General features: G+C 39.0%; 1 protein-coding gene across 1 annotated transcript in view; it reads left to right on the top strand.

The window, feature by feature from the left end:
• The window catches only part of oxct1a (3-oxoacid CoA transferase 1a), a 48,670-nt gene that overhangs the window by 21,187 nt on the left and 4,148 nt on the right, over positions 1-23,335 (top strand). The window contains exons 8-15 of the mRNA XM_067612745.1: positions 1,307-1,414; positions 1,621-1,735; positions 3,701-3,795; positions 4,551-4,599; positions 5,069-5,141; positions 6,059-6,134; positions 16,132-16,221; positions 17,166-17,246. Coding sequence (XP_067468846.1) covers positions 1,307-1,414; positions 1,621-1,735; positions 3,701-3,795; positions 4,551-4,599; positions 5,069-5,141; positions 6,059-6,134; positions 16,132-16,221; positions 17,166-17,246 — 687 coding nt within the window. The remainder of the gene's footprint in view (positions 1-1,306; positions 1,415-1,620; positions 1,736-3,700; positions 3,796-4,550; positions 4,600-5,068; positions 5,142-6,058; positions 6,135-16,131; positions 16,222-17,165; positions 17,247-23,335) is intronic.

Below are 23,335 nucleotides of genomic sequence, written 5' to 3'. Positions count from 1 at the left end.
GACTTAAAATCACAGGGATCACTACATTTAAGAACACAGCCAACTGTAAATATGAACTTGACATGAATTTGAGAGGCTAGAGCAGGCTAAAAATTGACAGCAAGATTGCGTGGAGCCCATATGTACTGTACACCTCTCTCTGAGCACATGTATAAGTAGAAGCTGTAGGCTCAGTTTATAACAATGTTACCTAAGGAGAAAGGAGCAGGTGCGTTCCTTGTGGGATTTCTATTTTCCAGTCATGTTGACCCAACCCTGCTTAAATCAATAGCCATTTCCAACCGTGTCTTCTTAGACAGAAATAACCTCTTATGTGCACTCGTCTTCTGCTGCTGTCTCTGACACCTTCTACATAAAGGTGGTGCACCTATGTTGTCAGGAATATATTGCTTGGTCGCTATGACACGTAGCTTTTCTTATTTTGCTGCCATCGTAAATGTTAGAGAAATTACAGTGTTATGAAAGATATATTGAGACAATGTAAGTGGCCAATGTTTTAGCAGCTTCACTGAGATTGTGAGAATAAGCTGAGCTGAAATATCATCAGTGTAAGAGTGTTAAAGTCAACAGCAGAGGCAAAGCTTGTGAAATAGGCCTAAAAATAAAGACATCTGGCTAAACGTTGTTTCTACACACTAAAAAGTGTATGATTCTTTTGACCTCTGTGTGTGATTTGACAAAAGCCCTCCCCACACCAAAACCATCTCCTCCATGCACCCTTACACCCTATCGACTTTGATCCCAGGATCAAGCTTCGTCCCCTGGGTTTACTGTGTCAGATGATCCTCCTCTGTTTTTAGTCAGCTGAGCTGGCTTTGGGTACACAGGGAGATTTTTCACCTTCTCCCACAAATATTACCCTCTCTTCCCTGTAAAAAAACATTTTTAAACCTGTGAGATAATATTTGGAGAACAAATATCTGCTTGTGCATCACCATAACTATTGTTCGTACCTCAATTTGGGATTTAATATTAAACAAAATGAACATTTCAGCTGTATTCCTAGAAATAACGTTTTTATTTTTCATTGTCATATTTTGATTAGGAATGATCAAAATGAATGAAATGTGTGCCTCAGATTATTTGGTTTCTTAATAACCACTAAATCAAGGTAATTTCCTGAGATTAGCTTGCAGAAAGGTAAAAATCTTTCATCTTTATCTGTTAATCTGTTAAATTTCATAGCTGGGTAGGCAGAGGCTATTTCCTCTTGGTGTAATTCCATCAGTGCATGGTTTCCTTATCTTAACTTTAATCTCAAAGGTCATGAGACATTTTACATTCATTCATCTGTGTCTCCGTGCAGGTGGAGGAAGTGGTTGATGTTGGGACATTTGCTGAAGAGGACATCCACATACCCAGCATCTATGTCCACAGGGTTGTCCAGGGACCAAGCTACGAAAAAAGAATTGAGGTACAAAACAAGGTCTTTTAATGACTGCATTGAATTATAAAATCTTGTAACAATAAAATGTAGAGTTAAACTTTTTCTGGTTTAACTCTTCATTTGAACTTATTTCCATCATTGTTCAAAAACATACATACAAGCTCTGCTCATCCAGATATTCGCCTCTTAAGATGCTGCTTCCCAATGCTTTATATATCTTTGAATGTTTCCAGAAACGCACAGTGAGGAAAAGCCAACAAGAGAAGCCCAAACCAAAGAAGGACTCTGATATTGTTCGGGAAAGGATCATTCGCCGTGCTGCACTGGAGTTTGAGGATGGGATGTATGGTATCCTTTTTAAAAGAATGCAAGCAGTGAACTAATCGTACAGTCCCACTGACTACATATTATTTGGTTCTCTAGGTGCTTCCCTCCCGCTTGAACAAATGAAAGCAAACCAGGTGTTGGCCAATAGCCATAGAAAGCTGTGCCTCAGCTTCCTTTCTTTTCAACACACATAATGAATAATTTTAGCCTCGGCACCAGTTGATTGCACTGGCAAATCATGTATTGCACATGTTTTAAGCATTTCACATTTACATGTTACTCTGAAAAGATTCGTCCCTCCTCATGAAAGCTTCCTTTGTTTTTGAGTGGCTGACCTGTGATTAACCACTCAGTGATTTTTGGACTTATTCACATTCCCTTTGTAATTCAGCATGTTATATGTGGTATCTTGGAAATGTTTGGACTTCACATTTCTGTGGGTTTGAGCATTGTCCATAAACAAATAGATCGAGCCTGTTCACACAACATGACTGTTATGAGGAAGTTGAAGAGGAGGCTGAGCATTGTACGGTTTGTCTTAAAGGATAGGTTCACAATTTTCCAAGTCCATCTTAAACAACAGTCAGGTGCCCATATGAACACTGAAAGAGGTTTTCCTCACTGTAATCATTCCTGCTGTTCATACTGGCTATGAAAAGGTCCCCTTCAAATGTGCTTTGACTGTAAGTGATGGGGGAATTAAGCTAAGCCATTTAAACCGTCAGGGTAACTGCTATAAAAAAATAATTTAAACCTCAGAGTTTATAAATAATTGGTTTCTAAATATTGTATTGGCCCGAATATGAGGTGACTTTGATTATAAGACAACCCCGCCTTATACAACACCTGTTTTTTGGAAAAATACTTTTTGAGTATAACTTTCATTATAGTATAGTAAGTCAAAAATCATTTTCTCTGGCAGTTAGCATTTATAAGACTGCCTGTTTGTCTTTTTGAGCTTCTTATCATCTGTGACGTTGGTATTTGGCAGCTTGACATATTCCGTTTCTGCAGTAGAGACGTCAGAAGATGCTTTGGACTCATTCTCACTCATCATGAATTTATTTCCTCCATGGCAGAAAAACACATTACAGGAGCCTTCAGAAACTCCTGCAGGTCAAACTGGACTAATGAAACATTTTAGGGCTGACTGACTCCAACACACTCACTATAAACAAACTCTGTGTAGGAGTCGGTTTTACATCGGTACTTTATCCGTTCAAAATGAATATCTGATGTTGTGAACATGTAATTGTCTAGACCCTGAATATAAGACAATCTCACTTTTTCAGATGTATTTCCAGGAAGGAATTTTTCAAATGCATTTATTCCTGTAGTAGTCTATTCTTTATAGCCTCTATTGTCTAATTGTCGATCTTTATTACAGTTTTGTCTTTAAGAGACTGACTTTGCAGCAGGAATGTTGGTCAGTATTCGGCAGGCACGTCATTCTTTATGTCAAGCCTGAGAGTATAACTAATGTCCCATCACTTGAGTCGCGCACTCAGTGGTGAAGCGGTGATCAGCTTGACTCTGCGGTGGGCGTGACGAGATTGCATTACCGCGGTAAATGCAGCAGCTCTACTCGGACAGTGTGCAGTGAGCTGTGGTGGAAGTATAGGAACAAAAATAGAGACTTTGGCACTAAAAAGACTAACTTTGAAACATATCTACTTGATTTGAGTGATTTTGACAGCTAAAGCTTCATATTAGCTTCAGATAAACTTTTAAATACATTTTTGCACAGAAGGGGGCTTTTGGATTTTGGCCCCCCATCACTTGCATTGTAAGTGCATTATGAAAGGATCTTCTAACAGCCAGTATGAACAGGAGGAATGATTATTGCAAGAAAAACCTATTTCAATGTTCATTTGGGCACCTGACTGTTGTTTTAAGAAAGACTTGTTTCTCTTTGATCTTAATACATCATTTTTACTGCATGATTACAAATGGAATCGTTCCAATCTTTAACAAAGAAACAATCAGCTAACCTTGGTATTGGTATCCCCATGCTGGCCAGCAACTTTATAAAACCAGACATCACGGTACACCTCCAAAGTGAGAATGGAATTTTGGGACTGGTAAGACAACAGAAAGTTTTCCTCCCCCTCAGGTTTCAGTGCTTTAAATCTCAACTAAACAAGCTAACGAGCAGCATATTTTCAATTCTTTGTGTAGACGGATGTTTTAAGCGTCAAACTGCATTGTGCTCTGAGCATGTAGCAAGATGAATAGCTATTCATTTGAGTGGTATCATTTCTAGTTGGGGCCCTCATTTGAAATGTGCTGGGATTGTTATATAACAGAGTGTGGCAGTTTGACACTTTTGCTTCCATTTTTCTTTTCTCCCAATCATTATTTGCTGGCTGAGCTTTCAACAAAGACTGCTACTGACTTTCCAATCAGTTGTGTTGACAGGAGAGTGTAGGCGTCTATGCTAATGCCTTATTTGTCAAAGTTTCTTTTTAATTATGAGTGCCAGTTTTAAAAAAGGTACTTCCCTCTCCTCTCTTCTCCTCTCTTCTCCTCTCCTCTCTTCTCCTCTCCTCTCCTCTCCTCTCCTCTCCTCTCCTCTCCTCTCTTCTCCTCTCCTCTCCTCTCCTCTCCTCTCCTCTCCTCTCCTCTCCTCTCCTCTCCTCTCCTCTCCTCTGTCCAAAAGGATTGCTCCCTTTGCTGAACACTGAGAAAATCAATGTCTCATCTAATCAGAGAAATGTGATTGTGTCTGTCTCTCCCTGGAAAGATCATGGCCGGTCAGGCTGAGTGACATGTGTGAGTGTATGTGTCCCTGCCCGTCTGTGTGCAGTCTTGTTTATCTTCATTCCACTGTGCATAGGGCCCTTACCCCGTGGAGGAGGCAGTGGATGCAGACCTGATTAATGCTGGTGAGGTTTATCCTGATCAATACCTCCCAGTTATAAATTTATGTATACATAAAAAAAATTAAAAGCTCTGAAGATGTTTATCTAACTTTATTTCTGAACCAAAATTATGAATGGATGAAGAGAGCTTTTCTGCTAAAATGTGACTTCCCATATATATGTTTTTTCTGCATGGTAAAAACACACTTAGATGAATGATTAATACAATGGATTATCATCATTACTTAATCATTACATTACATAACATTACAATCATTACTTAATAGATGAACATTCTTTTTCATTCACTCAATCAATTGATTTTTATGTATTTGTTTAATACTCAATGTCTTTTATAATTTTATTTACTCTTATACCTTTATGTAAACTGTGTTTAGTTTAGTGTGCTATTAACAGTGTACTGCTTTAAATAATGAATCGAAATATCCTGTTTTGCAAAAAAAATCAAGCACGTCAACTTTCTGTTCTGCAGGGAAGGAGACTGTCACCGTGCTCCCTGGGGCTGCCTATTTCTCCAGCGATGAGTCATTTGCCATGATCAGAGGGTAAGGCTATAACACTCAAGCTTTGAAAATGTAGGTACCGACTGAAAGTTAGATAAGCTTGACATATCTGGCCATGCAGACAGCTTATTATATCTGCTAACAATTTCCTTAATACCAAGAGTTAATTCTATCAGCTAGATTTCTCTCAGGTTAATAGTTTGTCACCTGCACCATAGGTCACCTATAACCATTAAGCAGGATTTGACCACAGGACATGGCCACGATACTAACAAATAGCCCCTGTCACCAGTACAACTAGACAGCAGCCTTGCCAATATTCCCAAGGTCTCTGGTTCTTATTGATTTGCCAGCTGTCTGAGATTGCCCACCCGCACTCCCTGCAGCATCAGTTCTGTTTGTCCACCCAGTGGAAATCCAATAGTGCTCATAAATAGCGCTGTCCACTCACACTGGCAGGGACCAAACGGAACCATGCTGACTCTGTGTGTGCATGTGTGTGTGTCTGTTGTTGTGTGAACACAGTTAAAGAGTCCAGAGTCGCTAAGAAAGAATAACACAACATATGGTGGATTGTTTCCTCAAATACCACAGCAGCTACGTCTTGTCCTGGGATTACATTTAGATTTGTACTTCCTTATGACTAAACTTCATCACTTGTTAGTCTCAGTGTGTGGCCTCACACTTTCTATGCAACATGAGAATAACAAATTCCTCAAACATTAGGTAACTTCACTACCCGTGACTGTACTTCTGTTTCTTCTCTATAATAGAAGAAAAATTAAGTGCTTGAGTGTGTACTGTGTTTGTCTTGGGACAGAAACAAAAATGGATCAATTGTCATAATTTTTTTTTTTTTTTTTTTTTTTTCGTTTTTTGATGAGTGGACTTAAGAGCTCAGAAGTTGAACTGATTCAGAAGTTGACTGCTGTCTTTATCTGTTGCCTCATTCTCTGTAGGGGTCATATCAACCTGACAATGCTGGGAGCCATGCAGGTGTCAAAACACGGAGACTTAGCCAACTGGATGATCCCAGTAAGTTCAGTTTTGATGGCACACCTTCTTTTACTTTTTTCTAAATCTATGCTTTCTGCTCCATCTGCTGAGGTCACAACGACACAACACCATCAGTACAATACGTATATGGTAATGTGGTATAAATGTACTGATCTTAAAAAATAGGTTCACATTTTTTAAGCTTGTCTTCAAACAATACTAACATGCCCATATGTACATTGAAGGATTTGTTGGTTGCTCTAATTGTTCCTCCTGTCTGCTGTGGCAGCAAAGAGATCCCTCTCTAAAGTGATTCAAACAATGGGGGACAAAATCCAACGTCTTTATTCTGTGTAAAAATGCATTGTGAAGTTTAGTTGAAGATAATATGAGGCTTCAGGACTCTGAGTTATCCCAAATTACAGTCAAATTTCCCTTTTGCGCTTGCATAGAGCTGCTGCAGAAGAATAGTAACAAAAAGCAGAACTTATGTACTAAAAATTGGTTGCAATTTCCTGTGGTATGTTCATCTTAAGACAGTTTAGACTTGTTTATTTTATGCATAGTGGCCTTCAATATTTCTCAAACAAGGGAATGTCCTCAAGGGAGGGTGAGACCTTGGGTTTTGTTATTCAAGAGTATGGGGGTATGATTGTCTGCGGATGGGGGGTGCAGGGGATGTTTGTGAGTGCTCCAGTATAATGGGTGACCGACATTATTGCTAGATGTTTCATCAGGTCAATTGGTCTTAAGACCACAGTGGCCACAGCTCTCCTCAATGATTACTAAGGTCAAGAACCCATTAAAAGCCTGTTGACAATGTGGGAGGGCTCAACCAGAATGCCCCGTGGCACGCAGCTGTTTTCTGCTTGACTGAAGTGTACATGCAAGGCTGTTTCAGCCAGTGCATCATTTTATAGATGCAGCTCTTCTCAGCAGCCAAGAGGATACAGACAGAGTAACGAGACATGCAAGGCAGCTCTGTGCAAAAGAATATTGTTGTCAATGGCGATCTCTAAATTCTGCTATGTAATTTATTTTCTATTTACCTCGAGTTGTACTTGTTTGTCTATGGTAATTGCTAATTAACTGGCGCTTGATTAAGCATACCAAGCAGATATTGAAGGCCTGCAGTTGAGCTTTTATTCAGAGGCAGGGCGTTTATCTTGTTTGGCCATTCTAGTGTTGGACAGTTTGTACAGTGAAACAGTGCAGCAACGCAGCAATACCTCTGTCCTCACCTACGCTTCAATCTTCATTATCCCCTCTTTTGAAAGGATGGATGAAGAGAATTACATTTCCCACCTTCAGTGATAATGAAAATTATTCACTATCTAAAGATGGGTACATAGCGTGAAATTGGAAATGTTTTACGTAGGAGTCAGGGATGCAGTACTCTCAGCATGATTATGTTGATTTTGAACGCTTTTAATATGCAAAATGGAGATGAACATTTTCCAGTTGAGGGCTTTGAAATGCTTTTACATCTCCACTCAGCCTGAAACATCTGGAAAAACAATAGATAGGAGAGAAAGGGGTAATAGAATAAAGGATGGCATTTTGGATTTGGTGTGCGATTTTATCATTTAGTTGGTGAAGCTGTATCAAGCTGTCCTAAGTCTAGGGGTCTTGCACCCAGCCCTTCACACAGGATGCAGACAAGATTCAAGATTATTTGTCCCAAGGGAAATTTGTCTGCCACATAAAAATACATACAAGTATAGTGCAGTAGCAGACATACGTGCAACACGGCTCTTCATGTCACACCCTCCTCATGTCCTGAGTTTAGGAAATTTACTGATAGAGGGATGAAAGAGTTTTTATACCTATTCAGACATTTTTTCCTGTATTTAATTGGAACCCTGTAGCGTCTACCTGATGGGAGCATTTCGTATTCTGAATACAGGACATGGGAGGCATCATCAGTAATTTTCCTAGCCTGTTTAACTATGGTCTTCTCAAAGAGCATTTGGGATGTTCTTCTCACCCCCATCACTTTCATTGCTGTGTGGACCAGTCTGTTTATCTGGGATTTTAACTTAATTGATATGTTACCAAACCAAGCTGAGATTCTGTTACATTATATACCCTCTATCACAGCATGATAAAATAACATCATTACTCTCTCAAACTCCAAAAAGACACTGATGTTTTCTGTCATGTGCACCTCCTCACAGATTTCTAACAGCCAGCCGCACACTGTTTTCAAAATCAGAACAATAATTGACTCCTACTACCATGACTTTTGGCTGTCTGAATAATGCTACTTTAGTTTTCACTTATTCCTTGGAATCTGTGAGGAATACATGTTCAAGTTGACCAAAGCCATAACAATGTATCAGGTGAACTCAAATACAGCTATGTATTTTACAGAATAGAATTTAGTTTGATAGCCATTGACTTGAAACAGAGAAAACAATCGCTACATCAGACCTACATTCCAGTCCCCTGGTAGCTCAGTATAACTGCAGCTTAAGTGCTGCAATTGCTCGAGTTACTGACTATTAAGATGCAGTTACTTGCTCAAGTGCTCATGATACGGCCTGATGGCCTTAATGAAGGAGCAGCTTAAGAGCATACTGCTTATTTCTTAGAACTTTAAAGTGTTTCAGTAGCAGATACTGTAGGTCACAGTGTCATTTTTAAATGTTTATTTTATTTATTGATTGCCCCCCACCCAATATGCATATAGGAGTGGAGCTAACCCTTGTGTTTTTAATGCTATTAAACGTAATACCTAAAAGAAGATACTTTCTGTTACAGGTGAAAAACTCTGGCCCTCCCAGCTACAGTAGTAAAATAACACCAGCTGTTTATTCATCGATCAACTTGGGATTTTGGGCTTTGGGATCCGACCTTGCGAGGCAGCTGGATTTGCAAGATCACAAAATCACAAGATCATGCGAGAATCCATCTTGGCAGTTTTCAAGTTATGTTTTATCTCCGAACCACCAGTGGTTTGGACCAATCAGCGCCCTATGAGGATTCTCGCATGATTTCGTGATCTTGTGAATCCAGCTGCCTCGCAAGGTAAGACAGTGATAGACAGATGGTTCATCCAATCACCTGCCAAGTTTTTTTGAAAGTACCTGCCTTTTTCCAAACAGTTTCCAAGGACGACTTCTCAGATGGTTTTGTGTAACAAACCAGCTGGTGCATCAGGTTATTTGGGATCAACCACAAAGAATATTGTGGACTCAAAATAACTGGATAGGGTTTATTGTGTAACTGCTTTCATTCACCTTAACTCATGCTTGCTACATATTACAGGCTTCTACTATGCACATTTTCCAGTGTTCCCACTTATCTGGTTAGACTTTCAAGTTCAAATTGATCTAAAGGCCATTGGTCATTGTTGGGAAAGAAAATATTGGTTGTAATTTCTCACGGTAGATTACACTGCTTTCACCAGTTATACACAGTAAACAGTTTTCATTTTCTTTGAACACGGTGCCCATTGTCTTCCTGTCGGTCCCGTCTCTCCCTCTGGTGCTTGTCATTAGTTGTCCGGGTAACAAAGACTCATGGCAGTCCGTCGCTATGTTATTAAATAGAGAGCCATTTGTATCAGACAGCGGCGATTGTCAGAGAATTTGAGGGGGAGAGAAAGGAATCCAGTTGGTTGGTCATTTTCTGTGGTGTTTCTGCCACTGACTAGAAGTGAACACTTGCAGAACAAATGAGGAAATTGTATTCTGTTGTCATGGCAACATTAAAAAAATGCAAGCAACCCCTGAGCCCAGTAAGAGAAATACAGTATTAGTCAAAGCATTCTTCCAATGATGCTTTTCTCATGCATTAGTGCTGTAGCAGCACATTTTGGAACAGCAGTATTTCTTTATGTCTTGGAAACAGTTGGCTCCTGAATCATCCGTCTTGACTTAAAAGGCAACACTGTATTAGTTTTCTAAAATTTCCTTTTCAGGGTAGAAGAAGGAGGCTCTTGTATGCAGAAGTTTACTGTCATATACTGTATATAGAGGACTTTAGTATGGGGCTTTTTTCTTATTCAATGGTCTTTCAGTTTGAGAGCACAATTTATTGATTTCACATCCAGATTTTGTAATTCTTTCCCTCAAACCCTGCACTCACACTCAAATAGCCCTGTTTATGCTTAGATTTGGTCTGCTTCTGCTCACACTGTATGCTTGCATTCAGATGTACAGTTGCTTGCAGATTTCCTGCGCTCCAGCTTCAGCTCTTCTCCTCACACATCCGTCTACTCTCAGATTTCTGCTCTGCTTTCTGATTTTTTTTTTTGTGCAATAACCATGTCAAAATCCCCCAACAAGAATGTCAGGTGTGGTGTTGGCCAATGAAATGATCCCTGCCTCTTTGCAGGCGCATTCACTTTACTTCGTAGAGCATCCTGTACAGGCTGTTACTCTTTAACTGGGTTCATTCACTCCTTCCCTCCAGGGCTTTATTAAATGTACTTCCCTTGCTTTTTTTTTTTTTTTTTTTACAACTTTTGGAATGAAAGGACAGTTAATATATAGTATATATACCAGCACCCGTACTTTTTACTAGAATTGCTACTTATAATATTAGCCATATAGCACACGGGCCTCCTGTCGGTGTGCTAGAGGAGAAAACGACGTCACCTTCATGACTCAGGAGCAGGAGTCTAGGGGATTGCTAGCCAACACGGACTGCCAAAGTTAAGGACCTCAAGTAAAGTGAACGCACGCAAGGAGGCAGGGATCATTTCATTGGTCAACACTACACCTGACCTTCTATTGGTTAGGGAATTCGACAGGATTGTTGCACAAAAATCTGAGAACAGACGTTTCATGAGCGTACAGAAGCAGCCTGAGTGCGAGGACAAAGACTGAAGCTGGAGCAGGAAATCTGTGTAAGCAACAGCACATCTGAGTGCAAACATACAGTTTGAGCAGAAGCAGAGCAAATCTAGGTGCAAGCAGGGGCTATTTGAGTGCGAGGGCAGTGTTTTGAAGAAAAGCATTAGAAAATCTGAACGTGAAATCAATAAATCACGCTCTCAAATTGAAAGACCACGTTCTTAAATAAAGATAGGAAAAAGCCCCATATCATCTCAGCAGTGCTTCAACTTAAGAAGTCTTGTGTAATCTGAGTTCTGCACCACTGATACTGCCTCCTGCAGTCCCACACATTATCTCTCACTTTTACAGCCATTATATGAATGGATGTTCCATTGCTAACATCTTCTCTTAACGCCTATTTAATTAACATATGTGTAGGCTACTGTATATCTGCCTCTGGCAAGGATTAATTTCAAAGAGATAGTTCAATAAGCCAGTTAAAATGTTAAAATGGATGTTTCAAGAAAAATGTTACATTTGTGGGAACTGGTGCAAGGAGATTCTCTCATTACTGTCTCTATAATAAAGCAGTGAAATAAATAACAACATTAACATAGAATTCTTATACTTAATTGAAAGCACATATGAATAGAATTACGTCCTCTGTAATGTGTTATGCAACAACCCAACAGTTGTCTCTCAACAGTGTATTCCTATGATATATGATATACTATGATATACAGTTGGACAAAAATTGTCACTGCTTGGAAGTTCAATATAATGTAACAATTTTCATGTGTTTATGCCATTGTAATGTGAGTAGAAACACACTTTCAGGTGCCCTGGTGCCCCCATGGTTCTAGGATTACAGCAGACAAACGGACACAATCAGAGTGGTGAGGAAATTAAAAACCTGTGGGGCTTCAGTCGGACCAGCAAGGTTAATATCATCAAAGCTGTGTTAATTAAATGACTAAATTACGCCGCTCTTGTTGGCGACTTAGGCAGAGATATTTCATTCTGTGGATATTGTTCTGACAATATATTCGGTCCTTTGGAGTGCCTTCCTGCTGGTTGAAAGCCAGATGCTGTGGCTCAAGAGTCTCCATGAAACTATTGATTTGTCAAAATGGCTTCAATGTGAAGAGGCAAGTTATCATGAAAGATCACATTTTTGGCTGCCAGGCTCACAGGTGAGCAGATTTAGGGAAGCTTAGCAACCATGCACAGCCAGACTAAACAGGTTTATCAGACAGTTTAAGGCTTAATTAGATTGAATGCAATTATTTTTGTAAACAGGATGGAATGGGTTATATTAGCTTATCCCATTGTATCTTTTCATGAATATGTTCTTCATCACACACATGCAGTTCACGATAAGTTTGACTTTTGCTGCACGGAATGGCATAGATCAAAGCTGACTCAGATAACCACATGCAAAGCTGTAAATCAGAGGCAGGCAAATGCCAATCCTCCCAGCAATATAGGTCATTTACAATACTCAGTTAGCAACCAAGCCCATATGTCTGCAAGTCTCCATGGAAATGTGATTTTTTTTTAATAGTGTTTTTCTATGTAACAAGGTCATAAGTAATTGCTTTAGTGAGACATTTGACCATGTGCTCACACATGCACAGAATCCTAGTTTAACACATAAATGTCCTATAATCTTTCCAGTCACTTAATATGCATTTTTGCTTGCCGGGAACATAAAAAAACAATACATTTTTGTAATAAAGGGTGGCTCCAGCAGAAGTTTCATTGCTCACACATCAAAACAAGATCATTTTGTAATTTCTTTCAAATGCTCATTATTGTTTTTACTCGTTTATTGATCATAACCAGGCTCGTAATTTAACTCTGATGTTTAATTCTCAAAAACAGATGCCTTCTGTGATTAACAGCAGCCTAGTCGCTGGGTGGAGTACATTAGCAGGTGTCTGGCTCACACAGCTGTAAATCCAGACTTGCTGGTCCGATAGTGTTATCCCCCAAGGGCCTGTGCACACGCCACCTAGCCTTTTGACTGTCAGAAAGTGCATTAGCATTGATCATATGAAAAAGGACACTCTTTCCTTTTGGAGCATTTTAAGAGTCGCTGTGGGTCAAATAAAAAGGTGGAGAGGTGAAGAACAGTGGAGAGAATGTGTTTGAAGGTTAAAAGTCAAAATAGACACTATTTTGGTGATTTTATTTAAGGAGTTCAAGAGAGCTTTTATAATGGGCCATTTTCAACCAGTGTTCCATAAGATAATACATTAAAGTATATGAAATTAATTGCAAGTTCCTCTATCTCACCACCCCTCTCCTAGCCCTCCTTCCGCTTTCTGTTGATATCTTCCCCACCCAGCTGGCATCCCCGGAGGCAGTCTTTATCCTTATGATGCACCACACTTGGCATATATATCCTCTGGTTATCAAGCAGAGAGCAAAGCAGGCTCTTCACATGATTGATGAGCAAATGGGATTTTAATTCAGTTACTCAGCCATCACCCTGTGGCCGTATCTGCATGTCAGCCTTCTGTATTTGGAAACCTTTATTGGGAACAATGAGAGACTTGAAGACAATTTTTCACCCGAGTGGCACTTCTGTTGCAGTGATGATCTTTTAGATTGTCTATTTTTAAAAAAGTACTTGTTTGGCTCACTTTAATGAAACCCACTGAGATTTTCATGTTTGGTGATTTTATTTTAATTTTTGAAGAGGGTTATTATTATTATTATTATTATTATTATTATTATTATTATTATTATTATTATTATTATTATTATTATTATTATTGTTGTTGTTGTTGTTGTTGTTGTTGTTATTATTATTATTTTACTCACAGAATTATAGAGTTGCAGGAATGAAGCAGGAACACAAAGCTTCCCATTGCATTTTGCACAAACTGTCTATTGTAAACGGCCACCGCATTGAAGAGAGGCTTTCTGGTCCAAGTTGGATTCTTGCTTTATTATAGTGCAGAGGCTTTTTTGCCAGAGCCCTACTCTGCTCACATGTCTTTGCTATCGTATTTCTGGTGTTCTACTATACAGGACAATGATCCTCTGGATATTTGTGGATCATTGGTACTGTGTGACACTTATTTGGTTCAGTTCAATGTTATTGTCATCTACAAGCAGTGCTAGCCTTTAGCAGTCACTATTTACTGGAAACCAAGCAGTTGACCAGGTTTACACAAGGCCCCATCATGGCACTTATGATGGTACTAAATTACATTTTTATGCCTCCACACCGTTTGCGGGTTTCCCGTCCATCCATCTGTCCCATTCTCGTGAATACAGTATCTCAGGAACACCTTGAGAGAATTTCTTCAAATTTGGCACAAACGTCCAGACTCAAGGATGAACTGATTTGAATTTGGTTGTCAAAAACACGTTTTAACATATCATAACTCAATAATTCATATGCTAATTGTGACAAAGTTTCACACAAATGTCTAATAGGATAAAATGTAGTGATGGCATTTTATATCCAAAAGGTAAAAGGTCATCTTCACTGTGACATCTGCAAAAACACTTTTCTGGCCTTTATTCAACACCATAACTCAGGAACAGAAGGGGAGATTGTGACCATATTTCACATTTGGTCGGATACTGAATCGGTGACACTAATCTAAGGTGTCCACCTTGAAACTGTGGTGATTGTATAGATCTTCTGTGCTCCCGGGTTGAAGATGTGGATGAAGCATCCATGCTTTAGAATTTGTAGCTTCTTTGCAGCAACATCCATATATGAAGCTTTGTCTACTGTCATGGCTACAACTTCAGTTGTTTAATTGGCCAAACATGTGAACACATACAAGGAAAATACACTTAACACCTTTTATTAAATTCCTTCAAAGTCTTCACTACAAATATTATTATAGATATAAATATTATATGAGTCTGGACAGACATGGATGTAAACTACAACTTGACTCGTTGGTGGAGGCATACAACTGCAAGGCAGTATTTCTAATTTTAAATACTTCCCCGATACACTACATTATTAGTTCTGTTGCTGCGGGATGTCAGTGCAACCTTTGATACCAGAAAACCATAAAATACAGAAAAATTTTGCTGCTCAAATTTATCCAGAACCGTGAGCTCTGAGCACCTCTACTATTAAAGGTTTAAATTTACAATTACATTTTCTCTCACTGACCTACAATGGTATCTGTTCATGCAGATAGCTTTGGTTTAATTTGTTCAGATTTTGACATATCCATCCCTGACATTTCTACTGGCGCCCCGATACAAAAGACGTGAATGTAATTTTGTTGGTAGTACTCACAGTGTAGACAAATTACATTAAAAAAGTCTTAAAAATGTCTTTTTCAGCTACTGTTACTCTATCCACAGAACACACTGCAGCAGTTTTCATTGGAATTACTTGATAACAAAATACTTTTTACTGAAGAAGTGGTCCCCATTAAAAGTTGTCTTGAGTTTTGCAATACAATGAATTATTATAATAGGCTCTTCTTCCTTCTGCCCACTTCACAATAAGTGTTTTAGATTTGTTAAACTGAAAATGTTTGAAACCTGTGTGTTCCATTTTGCATTTCTCCAGTGTCTCTTAAACTGTGTCTAGCACTGTTTCCCCTTATTAAATATGTTGGAAAGTAAAATGTTATCATAACCCAAATGATAATCACTAAAATAAAACCCAGGTTGAAAGACAAAGAAACAGTTTTCATTTTAAGATACCACGGATTTGTTGGGATGGACATTACTAGTGCATTTCATCATCTTTAATTGGCATAACTGTGTGATGTTGCCACTGTAACCTCACCAAATTTTTCCAGCAATGAAGATCCAATCCGCTCTCTTTTCCCTGTTCTTTGTCTCAGCGTGTGTAGTTTTTCAGGCTCTTACTAGTGCAGGGATAAAATTAGGCTTTACCGAGCACAAAGCATTAGAAGATCCTTGCATACTTGAGTTGAAGACACAAAGCCGCAAAGCAGCTTTGTTAACGTTTATGCATTTTGTATGGAGGCGCAGCAGTTGTTTAGAGTGCTGTCTATGTGAGTGATTACAGTAGAGGACGAATAGCTAACACTGTCTTCCACCCGGCTAAATGAATGTTTTTATTCACTGTTGTTTTGTATGGTTGTGTTTTATTTGGCACACAGTGAGCTCTATGGTAATTTTTGAGGCTATAGTTAATGATGTTGTCGGATTGGACTCTGTTATATTGTTAGGTGTTACTGTTGTTTCGTCCACCCCAAAATAAAACTTGATCTGTTTCTGTCCTCCTTTTTAAGGGTAAGATGGTGAAGGGAATGGGAGGAGCCATGGATTTGGTGGCCAGCGCCGGAACCAAGGTGGTGGTCACCATGGAGCACTCAGCTAAGGTGTGTATACATATCTGAGTGTGTGTGTGTATGTGTATGTACTTTCACTAAGCTTGTTCCAACCAACATTTCCTTTACAAATTACCTCTGAAGACTCATTGTGTTCCTCTGGAATCCAAGTTGAATTAAATTGGCAATTTTCTTTTCTCATGTTAGTACCTTCACTGCATACTTTGTATCTTCTTCCTGGAATAATGAGTGTGAGTGTTATGACTGATTAAGGATAATTCTGTTAATGGATTGCTTAATGGCTCTTTACCAGAGAGCACCAGCTCATCCTGATGAGGTTCTGCACACAATCTATCTCCTGTTCATTCGTCAGAATTGGACTCTGTGTTTAAGGAACAGCTGATTAGTTAGACTGGTGTTGTAGCTAGAGATGAGTAACCCCAGGGGGCTTCTGAGAATAGCAGAACGCAATCCAACTGAATTGGTTTACTTTTATAGAGTCCAGATCATCATGATGCAAGGGCAACGTAACATTCTGTATTCACACAAGCATGCTGCTTTTTTGCTAATGGGAGCCTGTCTGGCGCCCAGCTTTAGTCCAGATGGTGCAGCAGGTGAGCATGAATTTGCTGCCCTGAAGCCTGTTGTCATTCATGATGGGAAGGGAGTGTGTGTGTGTGTGCGCGCGTGTGTGATGTATAATATGTGCCTCTCAGGCAGCGTCTGAGGCATTTGGATGTGTGCTTTTTCTTTAAAGATGACTGGCGGGGAAATGGAGATACACACACACACACACACAGAATAAGTGCTGTATATTCTTGGGGGATAGGATGAGTGTACATAACCAGCTGCATCCCTGGAAATATTAAAACTGAAGTTGCATCCATGAAAGTATTAACACGCTGTTTGAAGTAACTGACAGGCTTAACTGGCAGAACCGCATAACTGACTCTCTAGCTCAGTCTTTCTTTAAACCATCTTCCCCTTTCTTGCAGGGAGGAAAACACAAGATATTGGACAAATGCAGCCTGCCTTTGACAGGAAAGCAGTGTGTGGATCGGATCATCACAGAAAAGGTGTGTATCTGTTTAATCTACCTTTATATATTATATATATAAAAATATGCCTTGATCAGCCTTAATTTAAGTAGATGAGTGCATGCATGAATGGATGGATGAGCTATTAGTCATGAACTTGAGATGATTATTCATCTGCTGCATAGATCATGTCAATGAGTGAGCTGTGGCTGAGCAGGATACTGGCCTGTAAAAGACCTTGATGCAGACAGATACATTTGTTTGGGACATGCTGAGCATTCAAGTGGATACCTGTGACTTTGAATTTAAGTCTGTAACTTTGTTAAACTACGATGTTCTTGTAAAACAGGAAACCACTAAATACACACACAAGGACACCCAATTGTAACCTACTTTAATCTTAAAGACATATATTGTTGAGCTTATTTATAGGCTGCAGGATCAGAGCCCTGTGGGATTGTAAGGTTTCATGCTTGTTTATTTTTTATCATGCAGTAATTGTGAATGTATTTGTTAGATTATTGTAACACAATGCTAAATTATGAAAATGTGTTCTCAGTTAGCTTATGTTTAGTTCAGTTCGTTCACTGGTCACTGGTCACTTCTAGCTAGTCCTTGTGATAGATTGAACACCCACTAAGTCTTTAACCTGTGGCCAAATCTGTAGGTCAGCATTCCTCGCTTACAATTCTGACAATCCATAAGGCTGTTTCATTTCTTTACTCTTATTAATTTTAAAAATCTTGTTTTTTTTTCTTTTTTTTTGTTTTAAAGGAAAGTTCTAGTTCATTTGAACCTGATGTATCTCCCATAAATGTGGCAGTTGTGACTCTACTCTTAGCAGGACACAGAGAGTACAAACTCGCACATTTATGGGTAATACATCAAGTTCAAATAAACCAGAATTTTCCTTTAAGTAGAGGGCTGACTGTGCACCTTGTAAGGTATTACAATTTTCCATCTTCCATTTGGCTTCCAGAGGGAACAACTGAAACCAAAATTTAATAAGTTAGCTTTGGCAGTCAGCAGGTTTGCATTTCTATTTTATCACAGCCAAATCAATTCCCTGAATGTATCAGTAAAATGCGAGACACACAGAGACAATGAACACAATGAAACACAAGTCACACACATTGTATCTTTATCTGCAAATTACATCCTTTCTCACTCACACTCACACTCACACTCACACACACACACACACACACACACACACACACACACACACACATACACAAGAGAACAAGCACACAGTAACTGATAGATTGGTATGATGCAACAGAGTGACACGGGTAGATGGAAATTACATTTATTCAATTAACACTAATGGAATCTGTCAATTTCTGTAAGGAGGCTGGTTATTGATTTTGTTCAGTTTTTTTTAATTATCATGATTGGGGTTGGGTTTCCCTTTATCATGCATTTTGTTGAAACTCCCATCCTTGTCTAAGGGCATTTCTTGTAATGTTGGTGATGCTTGTGCTAAAGTGTGATGCATCTTTGTAGTCATGGCAGATCTGCAGTTGTATGTCTTGGACACTTGGGTGAAAAGCAAGACAGAGCCTGTAAATTCAAATGTACAGTGAGGTCAAACTAGGCATATCTGACTGAAGCTCCTGTCCACACAGTCTTCAACTCCCACACCTGAAATCTTTTTTCCTGCATCCAAAGGGAGGTTGGGGACTTGGAATCTTCAAAGCCTGCTTAGTGTTGTAGCCTGAAGTTTATCTCGGCTTGTTGTGTTGACAACCAAAGAGGCCACTGGTCTTCAACAGTGATGAAGGAAGCTGGCAGGCTGAAGAAGGACGTCTCTTGAACTTGGTAATCCCCTGGGACTCCTGAATCAGCAGTTAGGTTTTGGGAGGTCAGAAGGACTTCAGCTTCTGTAGCAGATCTTTGTGTGTGTGTTTTGTTTATATGAATAAAATTGACTTGAGGCCATGGAGAAGGGACTTTCAGTTGGCCTAAGAAAGATTGTTGCCAACTGTCATGATGACTCAGGAAGGAGACTTATCTACTCAAAGGAGGTGATATCCAGATGTGAGCTAGGGATATTTTTGAAGAAACTTCTGAACTCAACCGATATGTCCTCTGTGGAAAAGATAGAAGACATACAGTAGAAAAAACTTGCTCATCTCTGCGGTGGAGGTCACTGAGAAAGTTGAGAAGCTCCATAGTGGCAGAGTTGGGAAGCAATTCACCCTGAGGCTCTGTATATTGCTGGAGCAGTTTCAGTTGACATGCCTTTTCTCAGTGTTGCATGGACATTGAGGGCAATATTTATGGACCTACATGTGGAGGTGTTGATTCCCATTTTTAAAAAAGGAAAGCACAGAGTGTATTGTGAAATCTTACTGCTGAATCTCCCTTGGAAAGCTTATGGAGCTTAGCCTAAAGACAAAGCTCCATCTTCTTCATTTATGCGTGAAGAGCTCTGTTTCTTATATTTCATCAGCTCTACACATAGTTTAAGTTCTTTGTGCTGTGATGGAAGAATGTGAAAAGAGGTCAAAAAGTCTGAGAATGAGTGCAGCTATGGAGAACAATGAATTAGGACTGGGCAATGAGGCAATATTATATCGATATTGTGATATGAGAATAGATATTGTCTTAGATTTTGGATATTATAATATCGTGATATGGCATAAATGTTGTCTTTTCCTGGTTTTAAAGGTTGCATTACAGTAAAGTGATGTAATTTTCTGAATTTGCCAGACTGTTCTAGGTTTTCTATCAAAAATCTCATTGTGTAAATATTTTGTTAAAGCATCAATTGTCATCCCTACAATATTGTCACAATATTGATATTGAGGTATTTGGTCAAAAATATCATAATATTTGATTTTGTCCGTATTGCCCAGCCCTAGAATGAATATTATTTTATCATTCAGTTTGCCCAGGGATTGTATTTCAGCCAAGTAGGGTTTTAGTGATCAGAATTCCAGTTATAGGTAAAGCTTATTTTGTCAAAATGATGCTCAAGATTGTCCAAGGGTGAAATATTCTTTTAAAAGGGAAATAAGCGAAAGGTAAGCAAGGTTGAAAAAATGTAAGAAACAGAGAAAGGAAAGAGGAGGCACACATGCTGATGGAAAAAAAAAAAAAAAAAAAAGGTGTGGGGGAGGTAAGAAAGAAAAAAGCTTCCAGTAACTAGTAGAGCTTGGTGCTGATGTAGTTTTTGTGTCCTCGTGTACTCTGATCAAATCTGTGTTACCCTCTGGTGGTTACTGCCTTTGGAACTCGCTCATTGAAAACATGACCTGTCAGGGGCAAAGTCAGACACTATGTCTGTAGCTCCCCCCCCCTCCGCTCTGTCTGTTCTTTTCTGCTCGACTGGCTTTTGTTGTGATTGCACAACATTTCTCAGCGAGCAGATTTCTGTCAACATTTATAAAGGTTAAAGCTCTTTCTACTGCCCTGCTAGCGCTGGTACCACCTCCTCCTCTCCACCTTCCTCATTTCATCTCCCACTGCTTTCTCTCCCTCTCTGTCCATTAGTACTCTCCTCCCTTATAGCATCACCAGGTTTTTACTATCTTTGTCATGAAGTGAATTCTTAACTTTCTATTATTTGTTTTCCTTACTACTTGTTTTACTCCACATCCCTCCTCTTCTACATTCTTCTGAAATCATGTCTGGTCTACTGCGAATGAATGTGAATGTATTTTTCTCCACATTTGACCTTCCATCCACATTAAACCAGCAATATCAATCCGTCTTGGCATTTTCAAAAGAAGAGTCTTCTTTTGAAAATGCCAGTTTTTCTTTGTAATTTTGACAGAATGGAGTGAGCTTTTCAAAGCTGCTGACACATGATTGTCAACTTGTCTGCCTCTCAGATATTGCCAAAGTACTTATACTTGGCAGCAATGTCAAGAGGCCAACTTTTTGTCACCTCCAGCTCTCTCTGTGATTTCTTGTTTTGAAAATCAGTAAACCCAACCATACAATGAAAGTGTTGTCAATTACATGTTTTTACTGTTTCTGTTGTCAAACAGCACAGGTATAATAGTAAATTGATTGAGGGTGTCAGTATAGCAGCCCACAAATTACTGTTTTCTTGGTTAGCTTGTAGCTTGCAAGACCATCAATCAAATCATGATTTTATACCTGTGAAGGTCTATTGTCAACAGACACCAGAGCATGGAAAGAGAAGTAACTTACACCCATTTTGCATATTCAGCTTTATTAAAAGGCAGAATAAGGAAGAGGAAGAAAACAGAAAGAAGACTAAACAGGGTATCCAGTCAAAACTGCCCATCTGTTCAACCGCGTTCAACTGAAAATGTATCCACATTATTGTGTCATTCAAAGATGAGTGAAAAACATTCTGACTTGTTTCAAGCTTCATCAGTTGGGCTGTTCTGGTAGATTAAGCTCATTTTGTTGTATTGATTTTGGTCACATCTGCATAATGTTTCTTCAGACTTCATTCTCTCTTTACCTCTAATATTCGATTTGAGTGAAGTTTTCCATGCCAAAGCAAATGGACCCAATTGAAGTTCAGTCTTTTTCACGTTTGTGTTTTCAGGTTTTATTACAGCTACTTGTAAGACCCACATAAAAAACAATGTTGCTCAGATGGCGGTGACTTTGAGACAATGCAAGAACCCTCTAGACTCCAGAGAAAATTAAAAAATAAATTAAGATTAAATGTTGATCCGCAGTACATGTTGCATATTTATTGATCGTCAAGGTTGATCGATAAACCATGTAGACTCCATGATTTACGCCCCGGGGGCCTCCCTGTACCTCGCTGTCACCTTGAACCATCCGACTATTTATTAGCTTCCTCCCTTTAATAAATCTTTGTTGCTGGGTTGAAGAGAATAGTTATTTTAAGTATTAGTTTTTTTTTCTCTCCAAAATATACATTTCACCTAATTTTTGACTGTTTCAAGTAGAATTGTTAATGATCTCACAGGATGTGGTGGTAAGACAAAGCTGATATAAGATGTAGTCACCGGTCAGCATGACACCAGTCCAACCTGGAGAAGTCTCTGTGTATGTTTCAACGTTGTCCTTCACTGGACTAACAAACAAATAGAGCTAATGTATGGTGAAATTCATAAAATACAACAGTTCAGCAGCATAACATTGAGACATTTTACTCTGATTAGCCAACAACATAGTCTATAAAATTACCTTTTGGCTGTGAGAAAATTATTATTGTGGTGATCACTAGAGGAAGTGCTATAATTCCCTGCTGTAGAAAATGAGGGACTATAAACCTGGTGGCAAACATTGCCTTTAATAAGCCTGTTAATGGTTATCCTAAGTGTATCATCTGCTGGTTGCTTTCCTTATATGATTAAAATCTCTGCTCCAATTTGTTTCCAAAATGAGAGCAGAAACTGGGGCCTTCCAAACCTGCCAAAAATATTATTTTCCTTCCCCGCAGACACACACAGATGCTGAAGCACACAGTATCTTCTCACAAACACAGCGTTCACTGTGGCTTGCAATAGCCAGGAGGGATGGTAATTCAGGTGCTGTCCTAAATAGTGTTGCTATGATTTGAGACCCAGGGTGGTAGGGAACCTGTTGCCTTAGGCAGTGTCTCTGCTGCTTTTCTATATGGTTGGGCCATTTTATACACGTGTTGCCATTTTTTTCTTCTTAAACACAGTTTCTGTGTTTACAAGCTTTCTCGCTTGCAGCCATTGAAATGATGGATTGTGATTGTTTCTTTGTTTATCATATGTGCAGTGAGTAAATCACATTACTTCAATGGCCCAAGGTGTTTGCACTGCTGCCATGACATTGGTATACACATTAAATCTCTCACTATTTTCACCTCTCACCAGTTATTTAGAGAAACAGCATTCCCTCTTTTTAAAAATAAGAAAAAAGGTACAAGTTATAAAAAAAACAAACATTCATTCACAGATGAAGCAGAACAACTCCTGAATTATTCAATCATCATAATGGGCCCAGAAAAGTGTTACCTGTGGCATTTTCAGTAATGACAGCAATTACTATTGCAGAAACCAAATTGAAATTCTTTTATGGTCCTACCATACGTCTTTGTATGAACTCATCTCATAATCTACTCTTTGTAATTGCTGTAAAGCATTGTGAGGATACTGGATAAGCTTTTGATACGTATTTGTTGATGGCTAAAATAT

The sequence above is a fragment of the Thunnus thynnus genome, chromosome 2, assembly GCF_963924715.1.
Source record: "Thunnus thynnus chromosome 2, fThuThy2.1, whole genome shotgun sequence".
NCBI classification, from domain to species: domain Eukaryota; kingdom Metazoa; phylum Chordata; class Actinopteri; order Scombriformes; family Scombridae; genus Thunnus; species Thunnus thynnus.
This window is presented reverse-complemented; position numbering and strand designations above follow the sequence as displayed.